Here is a 27640-nt window from a genome sequence, read left to right on the forward strand (position 1 = left end):
CAGGTTTAGAGGCCTCCTTGCTCGCACACGCTTTTTAAGTTCTGCCAACGCATTTTCTATAGGGTTGAGGTCAGGGCTTTGTGATGGTCACTCCAATACCTTGACTTTGTTGTCCTTAAGCCATTTTTCCACAACTTTGGAAGTATGCTTGGGGTCATTGTCCATTCGGAAGACCCATTTGCGACCAAGCTTTAACTTCCTGACTAATGTCTTGAGATGTTGCTTCAATATATCCACATAATCTTCTCCCTCATGATGCTATCTATTTTGTGAAATGCACCAGACCCTCCTGCAGCAAAGCACCCCCACAACATGATGCTGCCACCCCCGTGCTTCACGGTTGGGATTGTGTTCTTCGGCTTGCAAGCCGCCCCCTTTTGCCTCCAAACATAACAATGGTCATTATGGCCAAACAGTTCTATTTTGTTTCATCAGACCAGAGGACATTTCTCCAAAAAGTACGATCTTTGTCCCCATGTTCAGTTGCAAACCGTAGTCTGGCGTTTTTTGGCGGTTTTGGAGCAGTGGCTTCTTCCTTGCTGAGCAGCCTTTCAGGTTATGTCGATATAGAACTCATTTTACTGTGGATTTTACCGTTTTACTGTTTCCTCCAGTCTTCACAAGGTCCTTTGCTGTTGTTCTTGGATTGATTTGCACTTTTCGCACTAAATTATGTTCATCTCTAGGAGACAGAACGCTTCTCCTTCCTGAGCGGTATGACGGCTACGTGGTCCCATGGTGTTTCTACTTGCGTACTATTGTTTGTACAAATTAACGTGGTACCTTCAGACATTTGGAAATTGCTCCCAAGGATGAACCAGACTTGTGGAAGTCTACAATATTTTTCTGAGGTCTTGGCTGATTTCTTTTGATTTTCCCATGATGTCAAGCAAAGAGGTACTGAGTTTGAAGGTAGGCCTTGAAATACATCCACAGGTACACCTCCAATTGACTCAAATGATGTCAATTAGCCTATTAGAAGCTTCTAAAGCCATGACATAATTTTCTGGAATTTTCCAAGCTGTTTAAAGGCACAGTCAACTTAGTGTATGTAAACTTCTGACCCACTGGAATTGTGATACAATGAATTATAAGTGAAGTAATTTGTCTGTAAACAATAGTTGGAAAAATTACTTGTGTCATGCACAAAGTAGATGTCCTAACCTACTTGCCAAAACTATAGTTTGTTAACAAGAAATTTGTGGAGTGGTTGAAAAAAGAGTTTTAATGACTCCAACATAAGTGTATGTAAACTTCCGACTTCAACTGTACCTGTGTGTGTGTATGCAAATGTGTGTTTTTGTCCTCTTTTTCTCCAGGTCACTGTTCTACTTGGCTGCTGTGAGGGTGCTCAGGGCTGTGACTGGTGAGCAGTGAGACTTCTCCACCCCAGACAGACGGACGGAGTGCCTCTGTCCGGTGCCCCTCCTCCTTTTCATGGATGCCAGGCTGGTCCTGCTGCAGCTTTGGACTCTCCTCGGTCTCCTGTCCTTAGCACTGGAGTTGACTGCTGAACAGACCGCTGCCGAGGAGGTCTACACTAACACCTGGGCGGTCCACATAGAGGGAGGACCACAAGAGGCTGACCGCATCGCCAGGAAACATGGTTTCATAAACCACGGCAATGTGAGTAGCACAGCAGTGGACTCTGTGGAGCCTCTCTAGTCAGTCAGAGTATATGACCTGTCTATGCCCTGCATCTGTGGTCAGTTGAAGCCCTGTTCTATTGTCAGTGACAACCTGCTCAACAGGCTTCAATGCACAACAAGACACAAAGACATAACAGCCTATAAGCCCTCATGTTTTGAGAGTGCATGTCATGGCTCGTCCATCCCTTGAGTTCAGCTAATAGCTGGAAGCTAAAGCCGGCACTTCTTCTAGTTAATTGGGGCATACCATACCATGCATATGTGTGTGTGTCTGTGTCTGGTAGTGTACGTGCCTCTGCCCAACACACAGCTGGGCAGTCTGGCTCTCCAGGGGAGGGTTTTGCCAGTCAGTCTGTTTACTCTGGGTTCTATCTGGAGCAGCCTAGGAAAGAGTTATTTTAGGATTACAGGGGAAGTATGATTGTAATTGGGGAAAAGAAACAAGCAGGTTAGTCTGAGACTAGCCTGTCTAGTGTCCTGTTCTCTTTTGAGCCTCAGCCTCTTTCCATATCCCTCGCTTTGTGGAGAGAGCGGGGGAGAGGGACACTTTGTGTGTGCGGCTGTTCGTGTGTTTGAGTCAATTGGAATTTGATCCTCACACGCCCACACATGTTGATCATTAGTATATATTTCTCTTGACTCCCCGGCTATGTGCTTTGTTATTGCCAGTTAGTAGTCCTACTACTCCTTCGCCTTTTCCCTCACAGTTCAGTCGTTCCGCAGTAGACTTCACTCTATTTGCACGTATTCACTACACACACACCACTGAACAGCCGTCTGGATTCTTCCGTGGGAATAAATGCATAGGAGGTTCTGAACTCCCAAACCTTCCTTCACCCTCTCCTCCCCGAAAATAGGATTTTCAGAGCGGTTTGCAAAATTAATTTAGGCTTATCTTCTGCCTTCTTTATGTTGCCGTCCATGCAGCTTCTGTCTTGAGGACTGTTTTGCTAGCCCAGACTGGAATATGATCCGGGATTCATCCAATGGCATTGAGGAGTATACCACCTCAGTTTGCCCTTAGACAAACCATCAACCAGGCAAAGCGTCAATACAGGGCTAATATTGAATCCTACTACACCGGCTCTGATGCTCGTCGGATTTGGCAGGGCTTGCAAAATATTTTGGACCACAAAGGGAAAACCAGCCATGAGCTGGCCAGTGACTCGAGCGTACCAGATGAGCTAAATGCCTTTTATGCTCGCTTCGAAGGCAAGCAACACTGAAAAATGCATGAGAGCACCAGCTGTTCTGGATGAGAGCACCAGCTGTTCTGTGTTCACGCTCTCCTTAGCCGGTGTGTGCAAGACCTTTAAACAGGTCAAAATTCACAAAGCCGTGGGGCAGACGAATTACCAGGATGTGTACTCAAAGCATGCGCTGACCAACTGGCAAGTGTCTTCACTGACATTTTCATCCTCTCCCTGACCGAGTCTGTAATACCTACATGTTTCAAGCAGACCACCATAGTCCCTGTGCCCAAGGAAGCGACGGTAACCTGCCTAAATGATTACCGCAGCGTAGCACTCGCTTCAGTAGCCATGAAGTGCTTTGAAAGGCTGGTCATGGCTCACATCAACACCATCATGCCGGAAACCCTAGACCCACTCCAATTTGCATACCGCCCCACATATGACACAATATCAATCGCATTCCACACTGCCCTTTCCCACCTGGACAAAAGGAACACCTATGTGAGAAAGCTGTTCATTGACTACAGCTCAGCGTTCAGCACCATACTGCCCACAAAGCTCATCACTAAGCTAAGGACCCTGGAACTAAACACCTCTCTCTGCAACTGGATCCTGGACTTCGTGACAGGCCGCCCCCAGGTGGTAAGGGTAGGCAACAACACATCTGCCACGCTGATCCTCAATCCAGGGGCCCTTCGGGGGTGCGTGCTTAGTCCTCTCCTGTACTCCCTGTTCATCCACGACTACGTGGCCAAGCACGACTCCAACACCATCATTAAGTTTGCTGACGACACAACGGTGGTAGACCTGATAACAGACAACGATGACGCAGCCTATAGGGAGGAGGTCAGAGACCTGGAAATGTGGTGCCAGGATAACAATCTCTCCCTCAATGTGAGCAACACAAAAGAGCTGATCGTGGACTGTAGGAAAAGGAGGCCAAACAGGCCCCCATTAACAGTGACGGGGCTGAAGTGGAGCGGGTCGAGAGTTTCAAGTTCCTTGGTGTCCACATTACCAACAAACTATCATGGTCCAAACACACCAAGCCACTTGTGAAGAGGGCACAACAACACTTTTTCCCCCTCAGGAGACTGAAAAGATTTGGCATGGGTCTCCAGATCCTCAAAAAGTTCTACAGCTGCACCATCAAGAGCATCCTGACCGGTTGCATCACCGCCTGGTATGGCAACTGCTCGGCATCTGACCGTAAGGCGCTACAGAGGGTAATGCAAACGGCCCAGTACATCACTGGGGCCAAGCTTCCTGACATGCAGGACCAATATACTAGGCGGTGTCAGAGGAAGGCTAAAAAAATGGTCAAAGACTCAAGTCTAGGACCAAAAGGCTCCTTAACAGCTTGTTCCCCCAAGCCATAAGACTGCTGAACAATTAATCAAATGGCCACCCAAATTATTTACACTTGACCCCCCCATCCTTTTTTGTACACTTCTGCTACTCTCTGTTTATTATCTATGCATAGTCACTTTACAAAGTACCTCAACTAACCTGTACCCCCACACATTGACTCGGTACCGGTACCCCCTGTATATAGCCTCGTTATTGTTATGTAATTTTTTTGTTATTTTTGTGCTTTTTTTAAATTTAGTAAATATTTTCATAACTCGATTTCTTGAACTGCATTGTTGGTTAAGGGCTGGAAAGTAAGCATTTCATGGTAAGGTCTACACCTGTTTTATTTGGCGCATGTGACAAATAAAATGTGATTTTATTAGATTTTTTGATTTACCAGAAGTTGTTTTTTCTCTTGTTATGTTAGTAGTTCTAACATCTGTCATAAAGTCATAGGAGGAGATGTGATATTGTTAATTTGTGAGATGCCCATCACCACTCGATTGTCTCCTTGGCTCTGATTGTTTACTTGTCTAAGTAGTGTCTCGCTCTCGGCTGGCTTTGATTGGAATTCATTGGTTATTGAGTTAATCTGGCAGGGATTGCTGTTGGGGTGCTATGAAAGGATTGTGCTGCAGAGGGAGAGAGACAGAGGCAGGGAGGGAGAGAGAGAGAGAAAAAAGATAGATAGATTGAAAAATGCCATTAGAAATAATAGTCTTAAATAATGCCTAATTGAATAGGGCTATTAATTGCTCAATATTCTTCTCCGAGACAGTCTGCATGCATATTTCAAGCAATCAAACTCCACAGATTGATATGCATGAACACGCTGCACACACACGCCGCACACACAGTCTCACACACACAGTTACACATACACAGTCACTCACACACACACACAGTCTCACACTGTCTTTTCCACAGAGGATAGTTTTGTGTTTATGTCTTCATCACTTGTTACGACCACTTTATGAAGGTACTTCTGACTGACAGGGAAAAGGGAATGATAGTATTGGATTCCGATGCCGTTTCCCTCTCTGCAGCCCTCTGGTATAGCCCCCACTACCACCAGTATTCCCAGTTAGTGCCCAGTCTAGAGCATGAAACACTTGTAGGTCTCCCAGACTAACCCTCTGCCAGTAAAGCGCAGGGCAGACAGACACTTATCCAATCAGAAAGCTAGGGCTTGAAGCACTGGCAGGGGTTTGATTGTAATTTTGGGTTTGATTTAGATTTTTAAGAACTTAAATTGGCTTGTCTTTTTAACCTTGGTACGGATCATCGTCCTGTGATGATGTGACTTGAGCTTAATCAAGTCTCCTTCTCTCTCTCTCCCTCTCTGTTTCTCTCTCTGCTCCTCCTCTCTCCCCTCTCTTCCCCGTCACTCCCTCCCTCCTAGCCACAGATTCTGAGGCAGACTCAGACTTATCAGTATAAAATAGTGCTGAGTGATTAACTGGAATTTCTGTTATTTTTTGTTTTTTAGGCCTGTTCTGTGTATTCAACAGCTGAGGTGGGTGCTCTGGCTTGTTTTTTCGTACTGTTCCTACCATTGTCAGCTTCCTCTTGAGGAGCTCCTGTCCCAGCTTGTGCGAAGTAAAAAAGTTATCGCATGTGATGTTGTGGCCACGGAGTGCCTGGACAACCCGCATCCCTTGGTTCTTCTCAGGTGCTTCTCCATCTGGCTTCCCCGTATACACTTTGAAGTTCCACGCATATGATGAAGCAGCATCACAGGCAGCCTAGATCTTGATTCCATATTTTGCGGGTTTAGACAGTATGTATTGCCTGAACGGGCAGTAGCCCCTAAATGGCATAAGCTGCTCATCAACCGTAAAGTTGGGCCCAGGGTTGTAAACAGGGGAAGACGGTCCACCCACTTGTTCCACACTGACCTGATTGCAGCTAGCTTGTCTCTCTGCCGCTGAGCTGGTCTGGTGTCTTGGTTATCGAAGCAGATAATCCTGGAAATAACTTGGAAGTTTTCCAGAGACATTGTTGCACAGAAAGCTTCTCTGCCGTTTTCTGCATCCCACTGGGATTCTGTGGATTCCCCATTGAAAACACCAGCAAGGATAAGCACCCCAAAGTATGCATTGCCTTTTTTTTGTTTATTGTCCTGCTGAAAAGTGAATATGTCACCCAGTGTCTGTTGGATAGCAGGCTGAACCAGGTTTTCCTGGAGGATTTTGCCTGTGCTTATAGCTTTATTCTGTTAATTTTCATGCTAAGAAATTCTCTAGTCCTTACCGATTCCAAGCATACCCATAACATGATGCAGCCACCACCATGTTTGAAAATATGAAGAGTATGAAGACCCTTCGCTCTATCTCTCTTTGTCTCTTACCTCTCGCTCTATCTCTCTTTGTCTCTTACCTCTTGCTCTCTTTGTCTCTTACCTCTGGCTCTATCTCTCTTTGTCTCTTACCTCTCTCTCTCTTTTTGTCTCTTACCTTTGTCTCTCATGTCTCACTCTCTCTCTTTGTCTCTTACCTTTGTCTCTTACCTCTCTCTCTCTCTCTCTCTCTTTGTATCTTACCTCTATCTCTCTTTGTCTCTTACCTCTCTCTCTCTATTTGTCACTAACCTCTCGCTCTATCTCTCTTTGTCTCTTACCTCTCGCTCTATCTCTCTTTGTCTCTTAGCTCTCTCTCTCTTTGTCTCTTACCTTTGTCTCTCATGTCTCACTCTCTCTCTTTGTCTCTTACCTTTGTCTCTTACCTCTCTCTCTCTCTCTTTGTATCTTACCTATATCTCTCTTTGTCTCTTACCTCTCGCTCTATCTCTTTGTCTCTTACCCTTCGCTCAATCTCTTTTTGTCTCTTACCTCTCTCGCTATATCTATCTATGTCTCTTACCTCTCCCTCTGTCTCTCTTTGTCTCTTACCTCTCTCTTACCTCTCGCTCTCTCTCTATGTCACTTACCTCTCGCTCTCTCGCTTTGCCTCTTACCTCTCGCTCTCTCACTTTGTCTCTTACCTCTGGCTCTATCTCTCTACGTCTCTTAGCTTTCTCTCTCTCTCTCTCTCTTTGTCTCTTACCTTTGTCTCTTACCTCTCGCTCTCTCTCTATGTCTCTTACCTCTCTCTCTCTCTCTCTTTCTCTCTTACCTCTCGCTCTCTCTTTGTCTCTTTCCCTTCGCTTAATCTCTTTTTGCCTCTTACCAATCTCTCTCTCTCTCTTTGCCTCTTACCTCTCGCTCTATCTCTGTTTGTCTCTTACATCTTGCTCTATCTCTCTTGGTCTCTTACCTCTCGCTCTACCTCTATATCTCTTACCTCTCTTTCTCTTACCTCTATCTCTCTCTCACTCTCTCTCTTTGTCTCTTACCCTTCGCTCGATCTCTTTTTGTCTCTTACCTCTCTCTCTCTTTATCTCTTACCTCTCGCTCTATCTCTCTGTCTCTTACCTCTTGCTCTATCTCTCTGTCTCAAGGACCATATCACCTCCACCCTACCTGACACCCTAGACCCACTCCAATTTGCTTACCAACCCAATAGGTCCACAGACGACGCAATCGCAACAACACTGCACACTGCCCTAACCCATCTGGACAAGAGGAATACCTACGTGAGAATGCTGTTCATCGACTACAGCTCAGCATTTAACACCATAGTACCCTCCAAACTCGTCATCAAGCTCGAGACCCTGGGTCTCGACCCCGCCCTGTGCAACTGGGTCCTGGACGTCCTGACGGGCCGCCCCCAGGTGGTGAGGGTAGGTAACAACATCTCCACCCCGCTGATCCTCAACACTGGGGCCCCACAAGGGTGCGTTCTGAGCCCTCTCCTGTACTCCCTGTTCACCCACGACTGCGTGGCCATGCACGCCTCCAACTCAATCATCAAGTTTGCGGACGACACTACAGTGGTAGGCTTGATTACCAACAACGACGAGACGGCCTACAGGGAGGAGGTGAGGGCCCTCAGAGTGTGGTGTCAGGAAAATAACCTCACAATCAACGTCAACAAAACAAAGGAGATGATTGTGGACTTCAGGAAACAGCAGAGGGAGCACCCCCCTATCCACATTGACGGGACAGTAGTGGAGAAGGTAGAAAGTTTTAAGTTCCTCGGTGTACACATCACGGATGACCTGAATTGGTCCACCCACACAGACAGCGTTGTGAAGAAGGCGCAGCAGCGCCTCTTCAACCTCAGGAGGCTGAAGAAATTTGGCTTGTCACCAAAAGCACTCACAAACTTCTACAGATGCACAATCGAGAGCATCCTGTCGGGCTGTATCACCGCCTGGTACGTCAACTGCTCCGCCCACAACCGTAAGGCTCTCCAGAGGGTAGTGAGGTCTGCACAACGCATCACCGGGGGCAAACTACCTGCCCTCCAGGACACCTACACCACCCGATGTCACAGGAAGGCCATAAAGATCATCAAGGACAACAACCACCCGAGCCACTGCCTGTTCACCCCGCTATCATCCAGAAGGCGAGGTCAGTACAGGTGCATCAAAGCAGGGACCGAGAGACTGAAAAACAGCTTCTATCTCAAGGCCATCAGACTGTTAAACAGCCACCACTAACATTTAGTGGCCGCTGCCAACATACTGACTCAACTCCAGCCACTTTAATAATGGGAATTGATGGAAATTATGTAAAAATGTACCACTAGCCACTTTAAACAATGCCACTTAATATAATGTTTACATACCCTACATTACTCATCTCATATGTATATACTGTCCTCTATATCATCTACTGCATCTTGCCATCTTTATGTAATACATGTATCACTAGCCACTTTAAACTATGCCACTTTATGTTTACATACCCTACATTACTCATCTCATATGTATATACTCTATACCATCTACTGCATCTTGCCTATGCCATTCTGTACCATCACTCATTCATATATCTTTATCCCTTTACACTTGTGTGTATAAGGTAGTAGTTCTGGAATTGTTAGGTTAGATTACTCGTTGGTTATTACTGCATTGTCAGAACTAGAAGCACAAGCTTTTCGCTACACTCGCATTAACATCTGCTAACCATGTGTATGTGACAAATAAAATTTGATTTGATCTTACCTCTTGCTCTATCTCTCTTTCTCTTTTACCTCTCACTCTCTCTTTTTGTCTCTTACCTATCGCTCTCTTTCGTTTCTTAATTCTCACTCTCTTTTTGTCTCTTACTTCTCTTCTTCTTACCTCTCTCTCGCTCTCTCTTTTTCTCTTACCTCTCTTGCTCTATCTCTCTCTCTCTTACCTCTCTCGCTTTGCCTCTTTGTCTCTTACCTCTCGCTCTCTCTCTTTGCCTCTTATCTCTCTCTCTCGCTATATCTCTCACTCTCTTTTTGTCTCTTACCTCTCGCCTCTTACCTCTCTCAATTCAATTCAAGGGGCTTTATTGGCATGGGAAACATGTGTTAACATTGCCAAAGCAAGTGAGGTAGATAACATACAAAAGTGAAATAAACAATAAAAATGAACAGTAAACATTACACATACAGAAGTTTCAAAACATTAAAGACATTACAAATGGCCGATGACCTCAGGCCTTGGATATTCCAGGATGATATAGTGAAGGCTTTTTGTTCCATAAAGTGTCCAATGTTGTTGGTCGTGGTTTGGCCTCAGGCCAGTAAGTGTGAGCAGAGCCTGCTGAGCATCTGGTACATCCCGTTGGCTTGGGCGAGTGTAAGAGTGGGGGTTGGGCCTGTTTGCACGCTCACTACCTGCCCTCTTTGCGGGGGTGGGGTGCATGGGGTGGGCAGGAGTGGCATAGGTCTGATCTGAGGGGGCCTAAATGGGGTGTGGGCATGGTTGTGGGGGGGTGTTGATTGGTGTTACGCACGCCTCTATAAAGAGGGAACGCAAATCCCTGCTACAACTCAACTCTCCGTGAAGTGAAAATAGGTATGAACTGTAGGTGCGAGAAAGGACGACAAAGGCAGAATTGACCGTTTACTAGGATTTATTTCCTACACGGTAATATGGGGAAAAGGGGCTGGACGGAACCAAAGGAAAGAACGTAAATATCAAAGCTCCCCCTCTCCTATCTAACCTGCCTACCCACTTAACTTACCTAACTTAGCACCACCTGGTGCTCTAACCAAAATACAGGGGGTGGTCCGCCCAGGTCTTACCTAGTGTGCCTAGACAGTGAATATACTACGGGTATATGTATGCCCGCGGGCCTCTTGCCTAAGCACTCCCAGAGTGCCTTCCCCTTCCCCCCTGAGAACAAATGAAACAGAATAATTATTAACAATTTCACAAACACTTTACAACAAAACTGAGTAAACTAACTCAGGCCACTAAAGAAACTTTGACAAAGCAACAAACACAGAACATATCAAAGCTGCTACCAACAACAACTAACACATTACATACCACACTTTCTGTTAAACAACCAACACTATCATAATCTAATTCTCCCCAAAAAATCTCTCTCTCTAATCTCTCCAAAATATTCAATATTCTCTCTCTCTCTAATCTCTCCAAAATATTCAATCTTCTCTCTCTCTAATCATTTCTCTTTCCTTCTGAACAGAACACTGGCTTTTATAACTTCTGGTGGCAATGGTGATTAGAGTCAGCTGCTTCTTGACGAGGGGGCGGAGTCAGCTCCAATCATCAATTAGCCTGGGGTCGTCCAATCAGCTGGTTGGGGAAGCTTCCAGGAAGCCATCTCCTGAAACACACACACTCAAATACAACACAGAAACTGGGGAATGTAACAATTGGTTGGGGTGGGGGTGTGAATGTGTCGGGGTGCTGTGGTCTGGATGTAAGTCCTCTTCTATGTGTAGGTCCAGGGGGGGGTCCTGCAGGTCTTGGAGGGTGTCTCGCTGGTCTGGGTGGGGTGTCTCTTGATCTGTTGCTCCTGTGTGAAGTGTTGGGGCTGCGTTTGAGAGCGATGTCCTTTAGAGTCCGGGCAAAGGTTGGCACTGCTGCCTTGTAGAAGTGGACCTGGTCATAGAGGCTGTTCAAGTCCAGGGTGAAGTGGTGGGCCAGGAAAACATTTGGTTTTGAGGCACAGTCACGGGAAATGCTTGCGTTTACCCGCTGTATTGTAGCAGGGTGGAAGTCTTTTCGTGGTAGCAGGGTGGAGATAACCACTTGTGCGTTGGGGAAAGTAGAAGAAGCTTTTTCAATCACTCCCTTCAGTGCTGTGGCCACCCTTTCCTGCTATGCTCTCAGGTCGTTTGTGCCTGTGTGTATTATTATGTGGCTAGGTGAGCCTAGTTTGTCCTCAGACAGAAGGTCTAGGGCGCACTGGGTGTTTGGACACCAGAGTTTAGACACACTGTGTTGGGGAAAAAGGTTTTTTTCTTCTATATATTTCCCATTTGAGTCCATAAGGAGAAAAATCTGTGTCTTGTGTTTGTCCTCAGTGGGTGTGGGGGGGTTGTCAGGAGGGCTATCAGGGAGGCTGACGGGGGGGTGCTTAGAGGGGGTGAGAGCTGCTGGGCTTGGGGTTTTTCTTTTGTCTGTTCTGCTGTGATGTCGACTCTATGGTCGGGGTCTGGTGTGGACTGTTCTGCTGTGGTGTCGAGACTTTTGTCGGGTGCTGAGGTGGGCTGTTCTGCTGGCTTCTCTGTGGGGATGGCCAGCTCTCTAGTGGGTTGTTCTCTGTCGCACGCCGTCCCCCTCAACCTCTCCTCCAGCAGTCTGATCCTCTCCTCCATCCCCCTCTCCCTCTCCTCCAGCAGTCTGATCCTCTCCTCCAGTGCTCTGTTCTGCTCCTGCTCTTTCTCCTGTTGAAGTTGTCTCACCACTGTCCAGAGTGCAGATATGTCTCTCTCCACCTCCAGCACTCCGGGTCTGGTTAAGGTTTTTTTGTTGTGCTGGACTGTTGTCTGGGTCTGTGCTGACTGGTGTGTAATCACCTGCTGTTCCAGCTCAACCTGCCTTACCTCCAGCTGGGTAAATGTATCCTTCATTTCAATGAGGAAGAAGTACTCTGTACTGGGCGGTTGACTGTCTGCTGAGGGTTGCTCGTCTGTGGGATTATATGATGAAGAGGTCTGGTCTGACCCGCTTGGGGTGGGGGTATCTTTATCAAGGGAGAGCTTCTCCTGCTGGGCTAATTCTTTGATTAGGTGAAAGTCCAGCTGAAACTGTTTGGGGTTGCCCTGTACAATTACTGTTCCAGACTTATAGAGATTTATATTAGCTGACTCAGAGTCCTCGTTGTCAAGTATCCTGAGTTTCCACCCCTCGTTAACCCCCCCTCTCTTAACAAAGGGGTAGTGTGCTAATATAGCACTGTGCCATGCCAGGGGATGGTTTGTGTGGAAGATAAGGTTGCTGATGTTCCCATTTTTGTAATAGTCAGCAAAAAGTGTCTCTTGATTTTCCATAAGGAGCTTCATTTTGTGATCTTTTCTTGCCTTATCATTCTTTACATACACAGGGTACTGTATTTTAATTACCTCTGAACAGCGGGAGGCAGCTTCTAAGGCCTCTCCATTTGGTTGGGGTAGACTATTCGACTCTCCTGCCATTGTTGGGCTAATGGGCTTTGACACCTCTCAGTTGACACGTAAGTGCTAGTTGAAGCTGTATCAAGCTTGGCAGAATTATGTTACCATTCAGTCCTTATAAAGTAATGTCATGTATTTTTCTTCTTGGCTTTTGGAAATAAAATATAGTTTCAGACTAAACATTACTCACTCAGTTCCAGGTTGGGTGGTGTTCTCAGATTTCTGTTGTTTTCCAGAGAATTTGCTGTATAGAATAATTAATCCTTGGTAGATGTGAACCTTCCAGGTGATTCCGTAATTCCGTCCAAAATCAGGTTGTAGGTTTTGAGTTTTGATTTGAAGTGAACTATCTCTCTGTCTTTTACCTCTCTCTCTCGGACTCTCTCTTTTTCTCTTACCTCTCGTTCTATTTTTCTTTGCTTTTTATCTCTCGCTCTATCTCTCTTTGTCTCTTACTTCTCTCTCTCTCTTTCTCATGTTTGGTAGACCGCACAGCAGCACCCTCCAGTACAGTTACTTAGTCTCTCCCTCTGTGGTGTGTGTGTTGGTGTAGGCTACATCTCCTCTCCTTCTGCCGATGGCCACAGATAGAGTTGACTAAAGCCCAGGCAATTAACTGTCTACTGGCACCCTGGCCACGCCACACAGCACAGTGCCGCTCTGCCAACACAACCACCACGTTGTTGCCATGGAGAAGGTTGCCAGCCAGTATGTTATTATCATCAGATTGGGCCCTGTGTGTGTGTGTGTGTGTGTGTGTGTGTGTGTGTGTGTGTGTGTGTGTGTGTGTGTGTGTGTGTGTGTGTGTGTGTGTGTGTGTGTGTGTGTGTGTGTGTGTGTGTGTGTGTGTGTGTGTGTGTGTGTGTGTGTGTGTGTGTGTGTGTGTGCTCCCTCCTAGTACACACCCTGCCTCTGCCTTTGTGACGGAAACAATGAGTCTTTGTAGATCACCAGGCCACTTGGCAGATTGGAACACATCCACCTCCATCCTGCTAGTGTTGTTCACTCACATCTTACCTCAGCTCTCTTCTCACCCTCCTTTTATTTTCCCCACTTTCTCTATACCTCCTCCTTCTCATACTTCTTAATAATTTTCTCCTTATGTAATACATTAACTTCATATGGCTGCAATTCCGGTAACGGGATCGATATGACAACAGCCAGTGAAAGTGCAGGGCGCCAAATTCAAACAACAGCAATCTCATAATTAAAATTACTCAAACATACATGTCTTATACCATTTTAAAAGTAATCTTGCTGTTAATCCCACCAAAGTGTCCGATTTCAAATAGGCTTTTCAGCAAAAGCACCACAAATGATTATGTTAGGTCACCACCAACTCAAAGAAAATTTCTGCCATTTTTCCAGTCAAAGAGAGGAGCCACAAATAGCACAAATAGAGATAAAATTAATCATTAACCTTTGATGATCTTCATCAGATGGACACTCATAGGACTTCATATTACACAATACATATATGTCTTGTTCGATTAAGTTCATATTTATATCCAAAACCTCCGTTTACAATGGCACCATGTTCAGAAATGCCTTCAAAATATCCAGAGAAATTGCAGAGAGCCACGTCAAATAACACAAATTCTCATCATAAACTTTGATGAAAGATACATGTTTTACATAGAATTAAAGATACACTTGTTCTTAAAACCTCTCTAGGATAGGTGGGACGGTAGCGTCCCACTTTAACTTTCACACATTAACAAGTCCAATACAGCAAATGAAAGATAAACATCTTGTGAATCCAGCCAACATGTCCGATTTTTTAAAATGTTTTACAGCGAAAACACATATATTTATGTTAGCTCACCACCAAATCCAAAAAAGCACAGACATTTTTTTCACAGCAAAGATAGCTTTCAGAAAACCCACAAATAGAGAAAATGAATCACTAACCTTTGAACATCTTCATCAGATGAGTCATTTGACATCATGTTACACAATACATTTATGTTTTGTTTGATAATGTGCATATATATATTTAAAAAATCTCAGTTTACATTGGCGCGTTACGTGCAGTAATGTTTTGATTCCAAAATATCCGGTGATTTTGCAGAAATACTCATTGATAACATTGATAAAAGATGCAAGTGTTATTCACAGAATTAAAGATAAACTTATCCTCTATGCAACCGCTGTGTCAGATTTTTAAAAAAAGAAATACGGAAAAAGAATAATCTGAGAACGGCGCTCAGAGCACAATCCAGCCAAAGAAATAGTCGCCATTTTGGCATCAACAGAAGCTACAAAAACACTATAAATATGCACTTACCTTCGAATAACTTCATCAGAAGGCACTCCCAGGATTCCCAGTTCGACAATAAATGACTGAAAAGTTCCATAAAGCCCATCATTTAGCCACTTGTTGTTAGCATGTTAAGCCCAGTAATCCATTTTCATGACGCACGAGCAATCCCTCCAGACAAAAGCTCAAAAAGTTCCGTTACATGTCGTAGAAACAAGTCATATGATGTATGCAATCCATATTTAGGATGTTTTTAACATTAATCATCAATAAGGATCCAACCTGGAGAATTTCATTGTCTGAAGAAAGAGCATTGGAACGAGAGCACTCTCTCTCGCTCGCGCGCAAAATAAGACTGAGAATTTCTAAAGACCACTTAGTAAAATAGCTCCTATGAGCCCCTCCTTTATAGTAGAATCATATAACCAGAATCTAAAGATGGTGACATCTAGTGGAAGCCCTAGGAAGTGTTTGCTCATCCATAACTAAAAGGGGTATCATTTGGCACTGTTTTGAAAATCGAGTTCTCACTTCCTGTTTGGATTTCTTCTCAGGTTTTTGTCTGCCATATGAGTTCTGTTATACTTACAAACATAATTCAAACAGTTGTAGAAACTTCAGAGTGTTTTCTATACAATAGTAATAATAATATGCATGTATTACCTTCTAGGACAGAGTAGGAGGAAATTCTATTTGGGCACGCAATTCGTTCAAAGTGGAAATGCTGCCCCCTGTCCCGATGAAAATAAACTCACAGACATGATTCAAACAGTTTAAAAAACTTCAGAGTGTTTTCTGTCCAAATCTACTAATAATATGCATATCTTATATTCTGGGGGTGAGTAGAAGGAAGTTGAAATTGGGCATGCTATTTATCCAAAAGTGAAAATGCTGCCCCCTATCCTAGAGAAGTTACGTATTGGCTACACAACACCTCTTTTAGATTGAGATTACATTACGCATCACTCGATTACTTTTTCAAAGTTTTTCCAAATTTAAGAAGTACAACATGGCTACTAAGAGTATAGACGCTAAATTGAACTTCAAGTATACACATTTGGATGCGATTTTTGAAGATATTGACCGGGAGAGTGAAACGAGGAGTCCTGCGTGTGTGAAAGGTTGGAAGGAGAAGGTAATATAATTTTTTAGATCAGTAAGTAAAATATATTTTTGCTTCTCGTGCTAATCCAGTTGTGTAAATGGTTGCATATTCATTTAAGATATTTGTCTTCGATTTCTATATATGTATATATATAATACCTGAGGCATACAATATATTAGTATTGTCTATGTGTCTTATTGCCTATTGATCCACATATTTCATTATAGTGATTGTGTTCTCCACACTCTATATAATATATGTTTATAAAGGTGTTGTGTATTGGATGTATTGATGCAGTGCTCACCCACTGCTAAAATAAAGGTTAAATTAAATAAGTAACAGTAAACTTGAGTTCTAACAGTAGTGGTTGAGAGTAACATGACCTGTGGGAGCCAACTTCAAACAAACTACATTCAAGTTCTCCATCCCCCACTCATTCATGTAACGGTTCTCTTCGTCGATAGATAAAAAAACAACATAGAAAAACGAACATAGATAACCCACCCAACTCACGCCCTGACCTTACTAAAACAAAGAAATAACAAAATAACTAAGGTCAGAACGTGACAATTCAAATATAGGACTTGGCTTCGCCAGTCTGACCCCTCTGCTGTCTCTGGTGGACAGATGAAATTACTAAAATGGGACAAATACTAAAAGGTATTTTAGTCATAAAGACTAAAACTACATCTAAAACAGCTGACAAAATTGACACTGATTGAAGAGTTGCCCTACTCTTCTCAGTCCCAGCACCACTTCATTATAAGAAGCCTGCAGCCACAAACTTATTTGGTTAAAATGGCTCCAGTAATGGCTTGACACCATGCCAGAGCACCAAAAAACATTGCTCAAAATGCACTCAAAAATACATTGTACAATGGAAGACAGTTTTACCTCTGGAACCCTTTACAGTGAGTGTGTAACTGGATTGGTATTTAATGGCCAAATACACCTTGGAGGAATGGAGGCAGGAAGGAAGGAGGACAGAGGGGAACATGAGAGAACAGGTCAAAGAGAGTTTATAAAAAATGAACTGTTCATAACTGGATATAGTTTGTTCAGTTACTGTCAAGGTGGCAGCCAGATCAGACTAGAGTTCAGTCACCTAATAATCCCCAGTTTACAATTGGCTCATTCATCCCCCTCCTCTCCCCTGTAACTATTCCCCAGGTCGTTGCTGCAAATGAGAATGTGTTCTCAGTCAACTTACCTGGTAAAATAACGGTAAAAAAAAAGAAAAAAAAGGGGGGTAGTCATTTTAGTCATGAACGACCTTGTTAGTGTGGGGAAGGGGTGGGAGGAGGGGGCATGTGGGCTAACCTGCAGAAAGCAGTGATATGTAGGAGGATTACGGTTATTTACCTAGCCTCTGTCTCTTTGTGTTTCAGAGACCTGGAATGTGACCAACTGTGTATGAGAGTTGTCTGCTTAAGCCGATTTATGCTCAATCAGGAGCTACAGTGGCCATACAGCCTATACTGCTATGCTGCTTCCACAGAAGTCAGAGCATTCATACTTCTTACGCTTTGAGGAGTAGAGCAGAGCGGAGTGTGTCATACGCATCCAATAAATTGGTCTGCACCACCACTCATAGGGATTCAGGGCTAATCTCTATAGCCAGCCAGCTAATAATTATTATGAGCATCTGGTTAAAGGAAAAAAGGAAAAGACAAGACCTTACCTCAGATGTTGGAGTCGGTTTCCCGATGCTTGACATAGGAGCTCAGCCAAGATTGCATAAAGTAAAAAGGCGGCACCATTTTTACACCCACATCCCCACTTCAATCCTTCATTTTTGTTTAACTTTACAAGCTAGTCCCGCAACTGCCTCCACTTTTTGTGGCAAGCTTCCCCTTCCATAGATGCGGTAGAGATGTCAATGGAACTCGACAAAAACAATGTAAATACCATTTAAACGTGTGGGGGGGATCCCGAATCTCCGCATTGCCCCCCAACAAAATTAGCCTACGTTTAGTCTATTGTTTATATGTGTATTTCACACTATGTTGAGGTTCAAATCTGAGTATAATGCTTGTGTGGATGTCAACCCCAATACATGTTCATATCATCGTCATCAATCAACTGTATTACAGTTTAAAACAACTTTGACTACCACCACCGATCCCTGTATGCTAGCTATGCTACCAGCTTATCCGAACAGGAGTTAGCCTTTAGCAGTCGCTTCTTCTAAATATGAAAAGGGACAACTTCTAAATGTTATGCAGCGAAAACAGCCAAATATATAGAAGCCACAATGTTGTCCTGTTACAGTACATCAATCAAGATGTATTTGACAAATATCCACTTTGATAGATCAGATTTGTTGAATGTGTGCCAATCCAGCATCCTTCTAGCCCATCGGTCTGCATTCTATTGCCCTCCTTACCGCATCTATCCCCATTACAACCTCCACACCACATTGCCGGATCCAACATAAATAACGTTTTAGATTCAGGCTAGCTACTGCGTCCACTTCAGTAACACAACGTATTATGGACTAGCACTGGCCAAGCTGGAGAGTGGTGAAAGTTATGCTGAATCTGAAGGCGATTGGGATCTCCTCGAGGCGAGCTCTCCCTCTTCAGACTGTCTGCTTCTGTCTCCAGGGAGTGGAGGCACTGACTGATATTTGCCATGTTCAATTTCACATCTTTGTTTGAAAGCTTCAAATGACCCCACTCTGATAGTGACCCCACTCAACTCTGATAGTGACCCCACTCCACTCTGATAGTGACCCCACTGATAGTGACCCCACTCCACTCTGATAGTGAACCCACTCCACTCTGATAGTGGCTCTACTCTGATAGTGACCCCACTCCACTCTGTTAGTGATCCCACTCCACTCTGTTAGTGATCCCACTCTACTCTGTTAGTGACCCCACTCTACTCTGATAGTGACCCCACTCCACTCTTATAGTGGCTCTACTCTGATAGTGACCCCACTCCACTCTGTTAGTGATCCCACTCTACTCTGATAATGATCCCACTCTGTTAGTGATCCCACTCCACTCTGTTAGTGATCCCACTCCACTCTGATAGTGACCCCACTCCACTCTGATAGTGACCCCACTCCACTCTGATAGTGACCCCACTTCACTCTGATAGTGACCCCACTCCACTCTGTTAGTGATCCCACTCCACTCTGATAATGATCCCACTCTGATAGTAACCCCACTCCACTCTGATAATGATCCCACTCTGATAGTGACCCCACTCCACTCTGATAGTGACCCCACTCCACTCTGTTAGTGATCCCACTCTACTCTGATAGTGACCCCACTGATAGTGATCCCACTCTACTCTGATAGTGATCCCACTGATAGTGACCCCACTCCACTCTGATAGTGGCTCTACTCTGATAGTGACCCCACTTCACTCTGTTAGTGATCCCACTCTACTCTGATAATGATCCCACTCTGATAGTAACCCCACTCCACTCTGTTAGTGATCCCACTCCACTCTGATAGTGACCCCACTTCGCTCTTATAGTGACCCCACTCCACTCTGTTAGTGATCCCACTCCACTCTGATAATGATCCCACTCTTATAGTAACCCCACTCCACTCTGTTAGTGATCCCACTCCACTCTGATAATGATCCCACTCTGGTAGTGACCCCACTCCACTCTGATAGTGACACCACTCCACTCTGATAGTGACCCCACTCCGCAGAGCACATTGTCTTCCCTGCACTGTATGTAAGCATGTGGATTGTGTGTATGTACGCATGTGGATTCAGGAGAGAGTGGGGCAGCATAGCAATTTATTTAATTTTTTCATTTTTTATTTCACCTTTATTTAACCAGGTAGGCTAGTTGAGGACAAGTTCTCATTTACAACTGCGACCTGGCCAAGATAAAGCAAAGCAGTGCGACACAAACAACAACACAGAGTTACACATGGAATAAACAAGCGTACATTCAATAACACAATAGAAAAGAAAGTCTATATACAGTGTGTGCTAATGGCTTGAGGAGGTAGGGAATAAATATGCCATGGTAGCGAAGTATTTACAATTTAGCAGATTAACACTGGAGTGATAAATGAGCAGGTGATGATGTGCAAGTAGAGATACTGGTGTGCAAAAGAGCAGAAAGTAAATAAAAACAGTATGGGGATGAGGTAGGTAGATTGGGTGGGTTATTTACAGATGGACTATGTACAGCTGCAGCGATCGGTTAGCTGCTCAGATAGCTGATGTTTAAAGTTAGTGAGGGAAATATAAGTCTCCAGCTTCAGCGATTTTTGCAATTTGTTCCACTCACTGGCAGCAGAGAACTGGAAGGAAAGGCAGCCAAAGGAGGTGTTGGCTTTAGGGATGACCAGTGAGATATACCTGCTGGAGCGCGTGCTACGGGTGGGTGTTGTTATCATGACCAGTGAGCTGAGATAAGGCAGAGCTTTACCTAGCATAGACTTACAAATGACCTTGAGCCAGTGGGTCTGGCGACGAATATGTAGCGGGGGCCAGCCGACTAGAGCATACAGGTCACAGTGGTGGGTGGTATAAGGGGCTTTGGTAACAAAACGGATGGCACTGTGATAGACTGCATCCAGGTTGCTGAGTAGAGTATTGGAAGCTAGGTATTGGAAGCGAGGATCTGTAGGATAGTCAGTTTTACTAGGGTAAATTTGGCGGCGTGAGGGAAGGAGGCTTTGTTGCGAAACAGAAAGCCGATTCTAGATTTGATTTTGGATTGGAGATGTTTAATATGAGTCTGGAAGGAGAGTTTACAGTCTAGCCAGACACCTAAGTATTTGTAGTTGTCCACCTATTCTAGGTCAGAACCGTCCAGGGTAGTGATGCTAGTCGGGCGGGCGGGGGCAGGCAGCGAACGGTTGAAAAGCATGCATTTGGTTTTACTAGCGTTTAAGAACAGTTGGAGGCCACGGAATGAGTGTTGTATGCCATTGAAGCTCGTTTGGAGGTTAGTTAACACAGTGTCCAAAGAAGGGCCAGAAGTCTACAGAATGGTGTCGTCTGCATAGAGGTGGATCAGGGAATCACCTGAGGCAAGAGCGACAATCATTGATATATACAGAGATAAGAGTCGGCCCGAGAATTGAACCCTGTGGCACCCCCATAGAGACTGCCAGAGGTCCAGACAACAGGCCCTCCGATTTAACACACTGAACTCTGTCTGCAAAGTAGTTGGTGAACCAGGCGAGGCAGTCATTTGAGAAACCAAGGCTATTGAGTCTGCCGATGAGAATGTGGTGATTGACAGAGTCGAAAGCCTTGGCCAGGTCGATGAAGACAGCTGGGGATATGTTAGCCGGGGTTGGGGTAGCCAGGAGGAAAGCATGGCCAGCCATAGAGAAATGCTTATTGAAATGTTCGATTATCATGGATTTATCGGTGGTGACCGTGTTACCTAGCCTAAGTGCAGTGGGCACCTGGGAGGAGGTACTCTTGTTCTCCATGGACTTGACAGTGTCCCAAAACTTTTGGGAGTTAGAGCTACAGGATGCAAATTTCTGTTTGAAAAAGCTAGCCTTTGCTTTCCTGACTGACTGTGTCTATTGGTTCCTGACTTCCCTGAACAGTGTCCTATCGCGGGGACTATTCGATGCTATTGCAGTCCACCACAGGATGTTTTTGTGCTGGTCAAGGACAGTCAGGTCTGGAGTGAACCAAGCGCTATATCTGTTCTTATTTCTCAATTTTTTTGAAAGGGGCATGCTTATTTAAGATGGTGAGGAAGTTACTTTTAAAGAACGACCAGGAATCCTCGACTGACGGGATGAGGTCAATATCCTTCCAGGATTCCCGGGCCAGGTCGATTAGAAAGGCCTGCTCGTAAAAGTGTTTTTGGGAGTGTTTGACAGTGATGAGGGGTGGTCGTTTGACAGCGGTCCCATAGCGGATGCAGGCAATTAGGCAGTGATCGCTGAGATCCTGATTGAAAACAGCAGAGGTGTGCTTGGAGGGCAAGTTGGTCAGAATGATATCTATGAGGGTGCCCATATTTACAGATTTAGGGTTGTACCTGGTGGGTTCCTTGATGATTTGTGTGAGATTGAGGGCATCTAGCTTAGATTGTAGGACTGCCGGTGTGTTAAGCATGTCCCAGTTTAGGTCACCTAACAGTACGAACTCTGAAGATAGATAGGAGGCAATCAATTCACATATGGTGTCCAGGGCACAGCTGGGAGCTGAGGGGGGTCTATAACAGGCGACAACAGTGAGAGACTTATTTCTGGAGAGATGAATCTTTAAAATTAGAAGTTCGAACTGTTTGGGCATAGACCTGGAAAGTATAACAGAACTTTGCAGGCTATCTCTGCAGTAGATTGCAACTCCTCCCCCTTTGGGAGTTCTATCTTGGCCAAAAATTTTGTAGTTGGGTATGGAAATCTCAGAATTTTTGGTGGCCTTCCTAAGCCAGGATTCAGACACGGCAAGGACATCAGGGTTGTGTGTGCTAAAGCAGTGATTAAAACAAACTTAAGGAGGAGGCTTCTGATGTTAACATGTATGAAACCAAGGCTTTTTTGATTACAGAAGTCAACAAATGAGAGTGCCTGGGGACACGGGGGGCCTGGGTTAACCTCCACATCACCCGAGGAACAGAGGAGGAGTAGGATGAGGGTACGGCTAAAGGCTATCAAAACTGGTCGTCTAGTGCGTTGGGGACAGAGAATAAAAGGAGCTGATTTCTGTGCATGGTAGAATAGATTAAGGGCATAATGTGCAGACAAGGGTATGGTGGGGTGCGGGTACAGTGGAGGTAAGCCCAGGCACCGAGTGATGATAAGAGAGGTTGCATCTCTGGATGCGCTGGTTATACTGGGTGAGGTCACCGCATGTGTGGGAGGTGGGACAAAGGAGGAATCTGAGGCATGTAGAGTGGGACTAGGGGCTCCACTGTAAACTAAGACAATGATAACTATCCTCAACAACAGTAAACAGGGCATATTGACATTTGAGAGCGACAAAAAGCGAGGCATAAAGCAACCACAGGTGTTCATTGGGAGAGCTAGCTAAGGCAACAACGGGTAAGACCAGAACAGCTAATCAGCTAAGACAACAACAACAGGTAAAATGGCGATGAATGGGCAGAGAGGGTCAGTTAGCTACACACAGGGACTGAGTTCGCGGCTGGGGCCGACAGACAATCAAAAATAAACAGAATGGAGTACCGTGTTTAATGAACAGTCCAGCAGGCATCAGCTATGTAGCCAAGTGATCATAGGGTCCAGTGAACAGCAATAGATCGAGCAGGGAAGCCGCGGAGTGTTTGTTACTATGCTGGCACGCAGGACACACAGCGTTAGCAGGCCGGGGCTAGTCGAAGCGTCTGCTCCGACGTCCGACAGAGGCTGGTTGCAGGCACAGCGGATAGAGTATTCGTCGGCAGACCAGTCAAAGTGGTACGACGGGGCGCCGTGTCAACAAGGCGTCCAAGCCAGATGGCGAGAGAGGTATTGTTGTTATAGTAATTTCCTTTGCTAGCCGGGAGATGTGCCTGGCTCGCGGCTAACTGGTGCTCGCTTCGGGGCAGGGGCGTTAGCCACTATAGCAATGTGTCTGCCTGGCCACCAAACACCAGCCATCTCCTCTAGACCAGTCCAAGCCTCACTGAGCTTTCTGGGGAAACACATCCAGGCCCCTCTGAACTCTCTTGCAGTCTAGAAGCTGGCTAGTGCCAGGGAGCTCATCCCTGATCCTCCCCACCGAGAGTAGCTCCAAATGGGATCCAGAGACCCCACCTCACCCCCTCCCACACTCTGCTGATGGAGCAGGCTAATGGAGTAATGTAATGCCAATCAACCACCCAGAACAGACACATTCAAGCACACACACATAAACAAACACAGTATACACACAGTACACACACATGTGTGCATAGACATAGTAGTAACACACACATTGTGAGGCTTCATCCAGGCCCAGCTCTGCTGTGAATTCTAAAGTGTCCTCAAAAAGTTCAAGATGGTGCCACTGCCTGGAGCTGGGCCAACAATTAATACTAGTGCCTGCAGTACAAATGTATCACCCTCAATGTGGGTACAAATCCATGCCCCACCCCTACTCTTTACATCTAAACATAAAAAGAACAAACTTTAAACAAAAGTTCAACTAAATAAAACAAAATCGGAAGAATAGGAACAAGTATTTGGGTTCTGTAGCCCAGGAGTAAAAGTAGCCTATTTGTTAAAGTATATTTTAGAAAAGTTAGAAAAAGTTGGATGGCGATAAAGTAAAAAATTCTGCTGCGGAATGAGTTGCAATTTGTACATTCAAAGTGACATTGTAAAGGCCATGTCCATTTTAAAGGAATGGAAAGGGAACTGTCTGCTGCTGTTCTAGCAGGAGATATCACTCTGTGAAGTACGACACTCGCTCGATACTAGATTGATACGATCAGTGTGGACAGAATATATACAGAGAACACTAAATATCAGGGCTGGGACTGTGGTGGTGCAGGGATGCGACAAGCTGTGAGTGTGTGTGTGGAGGACTGGAGGTTGTTGGGATTGGTTATTAATGGATAGAGGAATGGAATGTGGTGGAGTCTGACTTTAGCCTGTTTCTAAAAACTTTACAAAGTCTTCATCAGCTGCATATCAACTACTACGGCACCTCTGCTACAACGTATCTATGTGTGTTTATCAAAGTGTGTGTGTGGAATCATAGTGAGTTATTGGTGCTGTGTGTACCTGTTTGTGTCCGTGAGTGTCTGAGAAAGTAAGTGATATATGAGTTAATCAGTGATGCAAGCCTGTGTGTGTAACGGCAGTCCTCCTCCTCTTCATCTGAAGAGGAGGAGTATTGAGGGAACCAAGGCGCAGCGTAGTGAAATGACATATTTTATTAACGAAAACACGAACTTGACTAAACTAACAAAACAACAAAAACAGTGTAGACAGACCTAGACGACGAACTTACATAAAACAAGAAGAACGCACGAATAGGAAACATAGACTACACAAACCGAACAAACCGTAAACAGTCCCGCGTGGTGTACAGACAGACACGGAAGACAATCACCCACAACGAACACTGTGACAACGCCTACCTAAATATGACTCTTAATTAGAGGAACGCCAAACACCTGCCTCTAATTAAGAGCCATACCAGGCAACCCAAAAACCAACATAGAAACAGAAAACATAGAATGCCCACCCAAACTCACGTCCTGACCAACTAACACATATAACAAACTAACAGAAATAGGTCAGGAACGTGACATAACCCCCCCCATAAGGTGCGAACTCCGGGCGCACCAGCACAAAGTCTAGGGGAGGGTCTGGGTGGGCATCTGACCACGGTGGTGGCTCAGGCTCCGGGCGAGGTCCCCACCCCACCATAATCAATCCTAGCCTCCATCTCCCCCTAAAAATGTCCACCCTCATTCTACCCCCACAAAATCCTCTTGGTAACATCACTGACAGGGACAACACCGGGACAGAGAGATAGATCAAGACAGAGGGATAGCACAAGACAGAGGGATAGATCAGAATATAGAGGTAGCTCAGGATAGAGAGGGAGATCAGGATAGAGAGGGAGATCAGGATAGAGGGGCAACTCCGGACTGAAGGGCAGCTCCGGACAGAGAGACAGCTCTGGACTGAGGGGCAGTTCTGGGTATATAGCCGTTTCTGGCTGAAGGGCAGCTCATGGCTGACTGACGAATCTGGACGCTCATGGCAGGCTGACGGCTCTCGACGCTCATGGCTGGCTGACGGCTCTCGACGCTCATGGCTGGCTGAAGGCTCTGGACGCTCATGGCTCGCTGACGGCTCTCGACGCTCATGGCTGGCTGACGGCTCTCGACGCTCATGGCTGGCTGACGGCTCTCGACGCTCATGGCTGGCTGACGGCTCTCGACGCTCATGGCTGGCTGACGGCTCTCGACGCTCATGGCTGGCTGACGGCTCTCGACGCTCATGGCAGGCTGACGGCTCTCGACGCTCATGGCAGGCTGACGGCTCTGGACGCTCATGGCAGGCTGACGGCTCTGGACGCTCATGGCTCTCTGACGGCTCTGGCTGCTCATGGCTGGCTGGCGGCTCTGGCAGATCCTGTCTGGCTGGCGGCTCTGGCAGATCCTGTCTGGTTGGCGGCTCTGGCAGATCCTGTCTGGTTGGCGGCTCTGGCAGATCCTGTCTGGTTGGCGGCTCTGGCAGATCCTGTCTGACGGACGGCTCTAGCGGCTCCTGTCTGGCGGGCGGCTCTAGCGGCTCCTGTCTGGCGGGCGGCTCTGTAGGCTCATGGCAGACGGGCGGCTTTGCAGGCTCATGGCAGACGGGCGGCTTTGCAGGCTCATGGCAGACGGATGGCTCAGACGGCGCTGGGGAGACGGATGGCTCAGATGGCGCTGGGGAGACGGATGGCTCAGATGGCGCTGGGGAGACAGATGGCTCAGATGGCGCTGGGGAGACGGATGGCTCAGATGGCGCTGGGGAGACGGATGGCTCAGATGGCGCTGGGGAGACGGATGGCTCTGACCGGATAAGGCGCACTGTAGACCTGGTGCGTGGTGCCGGAACTGGAGGCACCGGGCTAAGGACACGCACCTTCATGCTAGTGCGGGGAGCAGGGACAGGGCACACTGGACTCTCAAAGCCTACTCTATACCTGGTGCGTGGTACCGGCACTGGTGGCACCGGGCTGAGGGCAAGCACATCAGGATTAGTAGGGGGAGAAGAAACAGTGTGTACAGGGCTCTGGAGACGCACAGGAGGCTTAGTGCGTGGTGCCGGAACTGGAGGCACCGAACTGGATACACGCACTACAGGGAGAGTGCATGGAGGAGGAACAGGGCTCTGGAAACGCACTGGTAGCCTAGTGCGTAGTGTAGGCACTGTAGGTACTAGGCTGGGGCGGGGAGGTGGCGCCGGAAATACCGGACCGTGCAGGCGTACTGGCTCTCTTGAGCATTGAGCCTGCCCAACCTTACCTGGTTGAATGCTCCCGGTCGCCCAACCAGTGCGGGGAGGTGGAATAACCCGCACCGGCCTATGTAGGCGAACCGGGGAAACCATGCGTAAGGCAGGTGCCATGTATGCCGGCCCGAGGAGACGCACTGGAGACCAGACGTGTTGAGCCGGCCTCCTGACACCTGGCTCAATGCCCAATCTAGCCCTACCAGTGCGGGGAGGTGGAATAACCCGCACTGGGCTATGCACTCGTACAGGAGACACCGTGCGCTCTACTGCGTAACACGGCGCCTGCCCGTACTCCCGCTCTCCACGGTAAGCCTGGGAAGTGGGCGCAGGTCTCCTACCTGCCCTTGGCCCACTACCTCTTAGCCCCCCCCCCCCAAGAAATTTTTGGGTGTTACTCACGGGCTTTTTGGGCTTCCGTGCAAGACGGGTCCCCTCATAACTCCGGTTCCTCTCTCTCTTTTCCTCCGCTCTCCGAACTGCCTCCAGCTGTTCCCATGGATGGTGATTCACTTTAGCCCATGGTCCTTCTCCGTTAAATACTTGCTCCCAACTCCACAAGTCCTGTATACTCTCCCGTTGCTCGAAATTCCGCTGCTTGGTTCTGGATTTTTGGTGGGTGATTCTGTAACGGCAGTCCTCCTCCTCTTCATCTGAAGAGGAGGAGTATTGAGGGAACCAAGGCGCAGCGTAGTGAAATGACATATTTTATTAACGAAAACACGAACTTGACTAAAC

The 27640-nt window shown here is 46.3% G+C and overlaps 1 protein-coding gene across 5 annotated transcripts in view; it reads left to right on the top strand.

Annotated features, from left to right (window-relative positions):
* Window positions 1-27640, top strand: part of LOC129862280 (furin-like) — a 269061-nt gene that overhangs the window by 56711 nt on the left and 184710 nt on the right. For all 5 annotated transcript variants that reach the window (XM_055933770.1, XM_055933773.1, XM_055933772.1 and 2 more), the window contains exon 2: window positions 1320-1626. In XM_055933770.1, the coding sequence (XP_055789745.1) occupies window positions 1438-1626 (189 nt within the window). In that variant the 5' untranslated portion in view covers window positions 1320-1437. The remainder of the gene's footprint in view (window positions 1-1319; window positions 1627-27640) is intronic.

Source organism: Salvelinus fontinalis, chromosome 9, assembly GCF_029448725.1.
Source record: "Salvelinus fontinalis isolate EN_2023a chromosome 9, ASM2944872v1, whole genome shotgun sequence".
NCBI lineage: Eukaryota > Metazoa > Chordata > Actinopteri > Salmoniformes > Salmonidae > Salvelinus > Salvelinus fontinalis.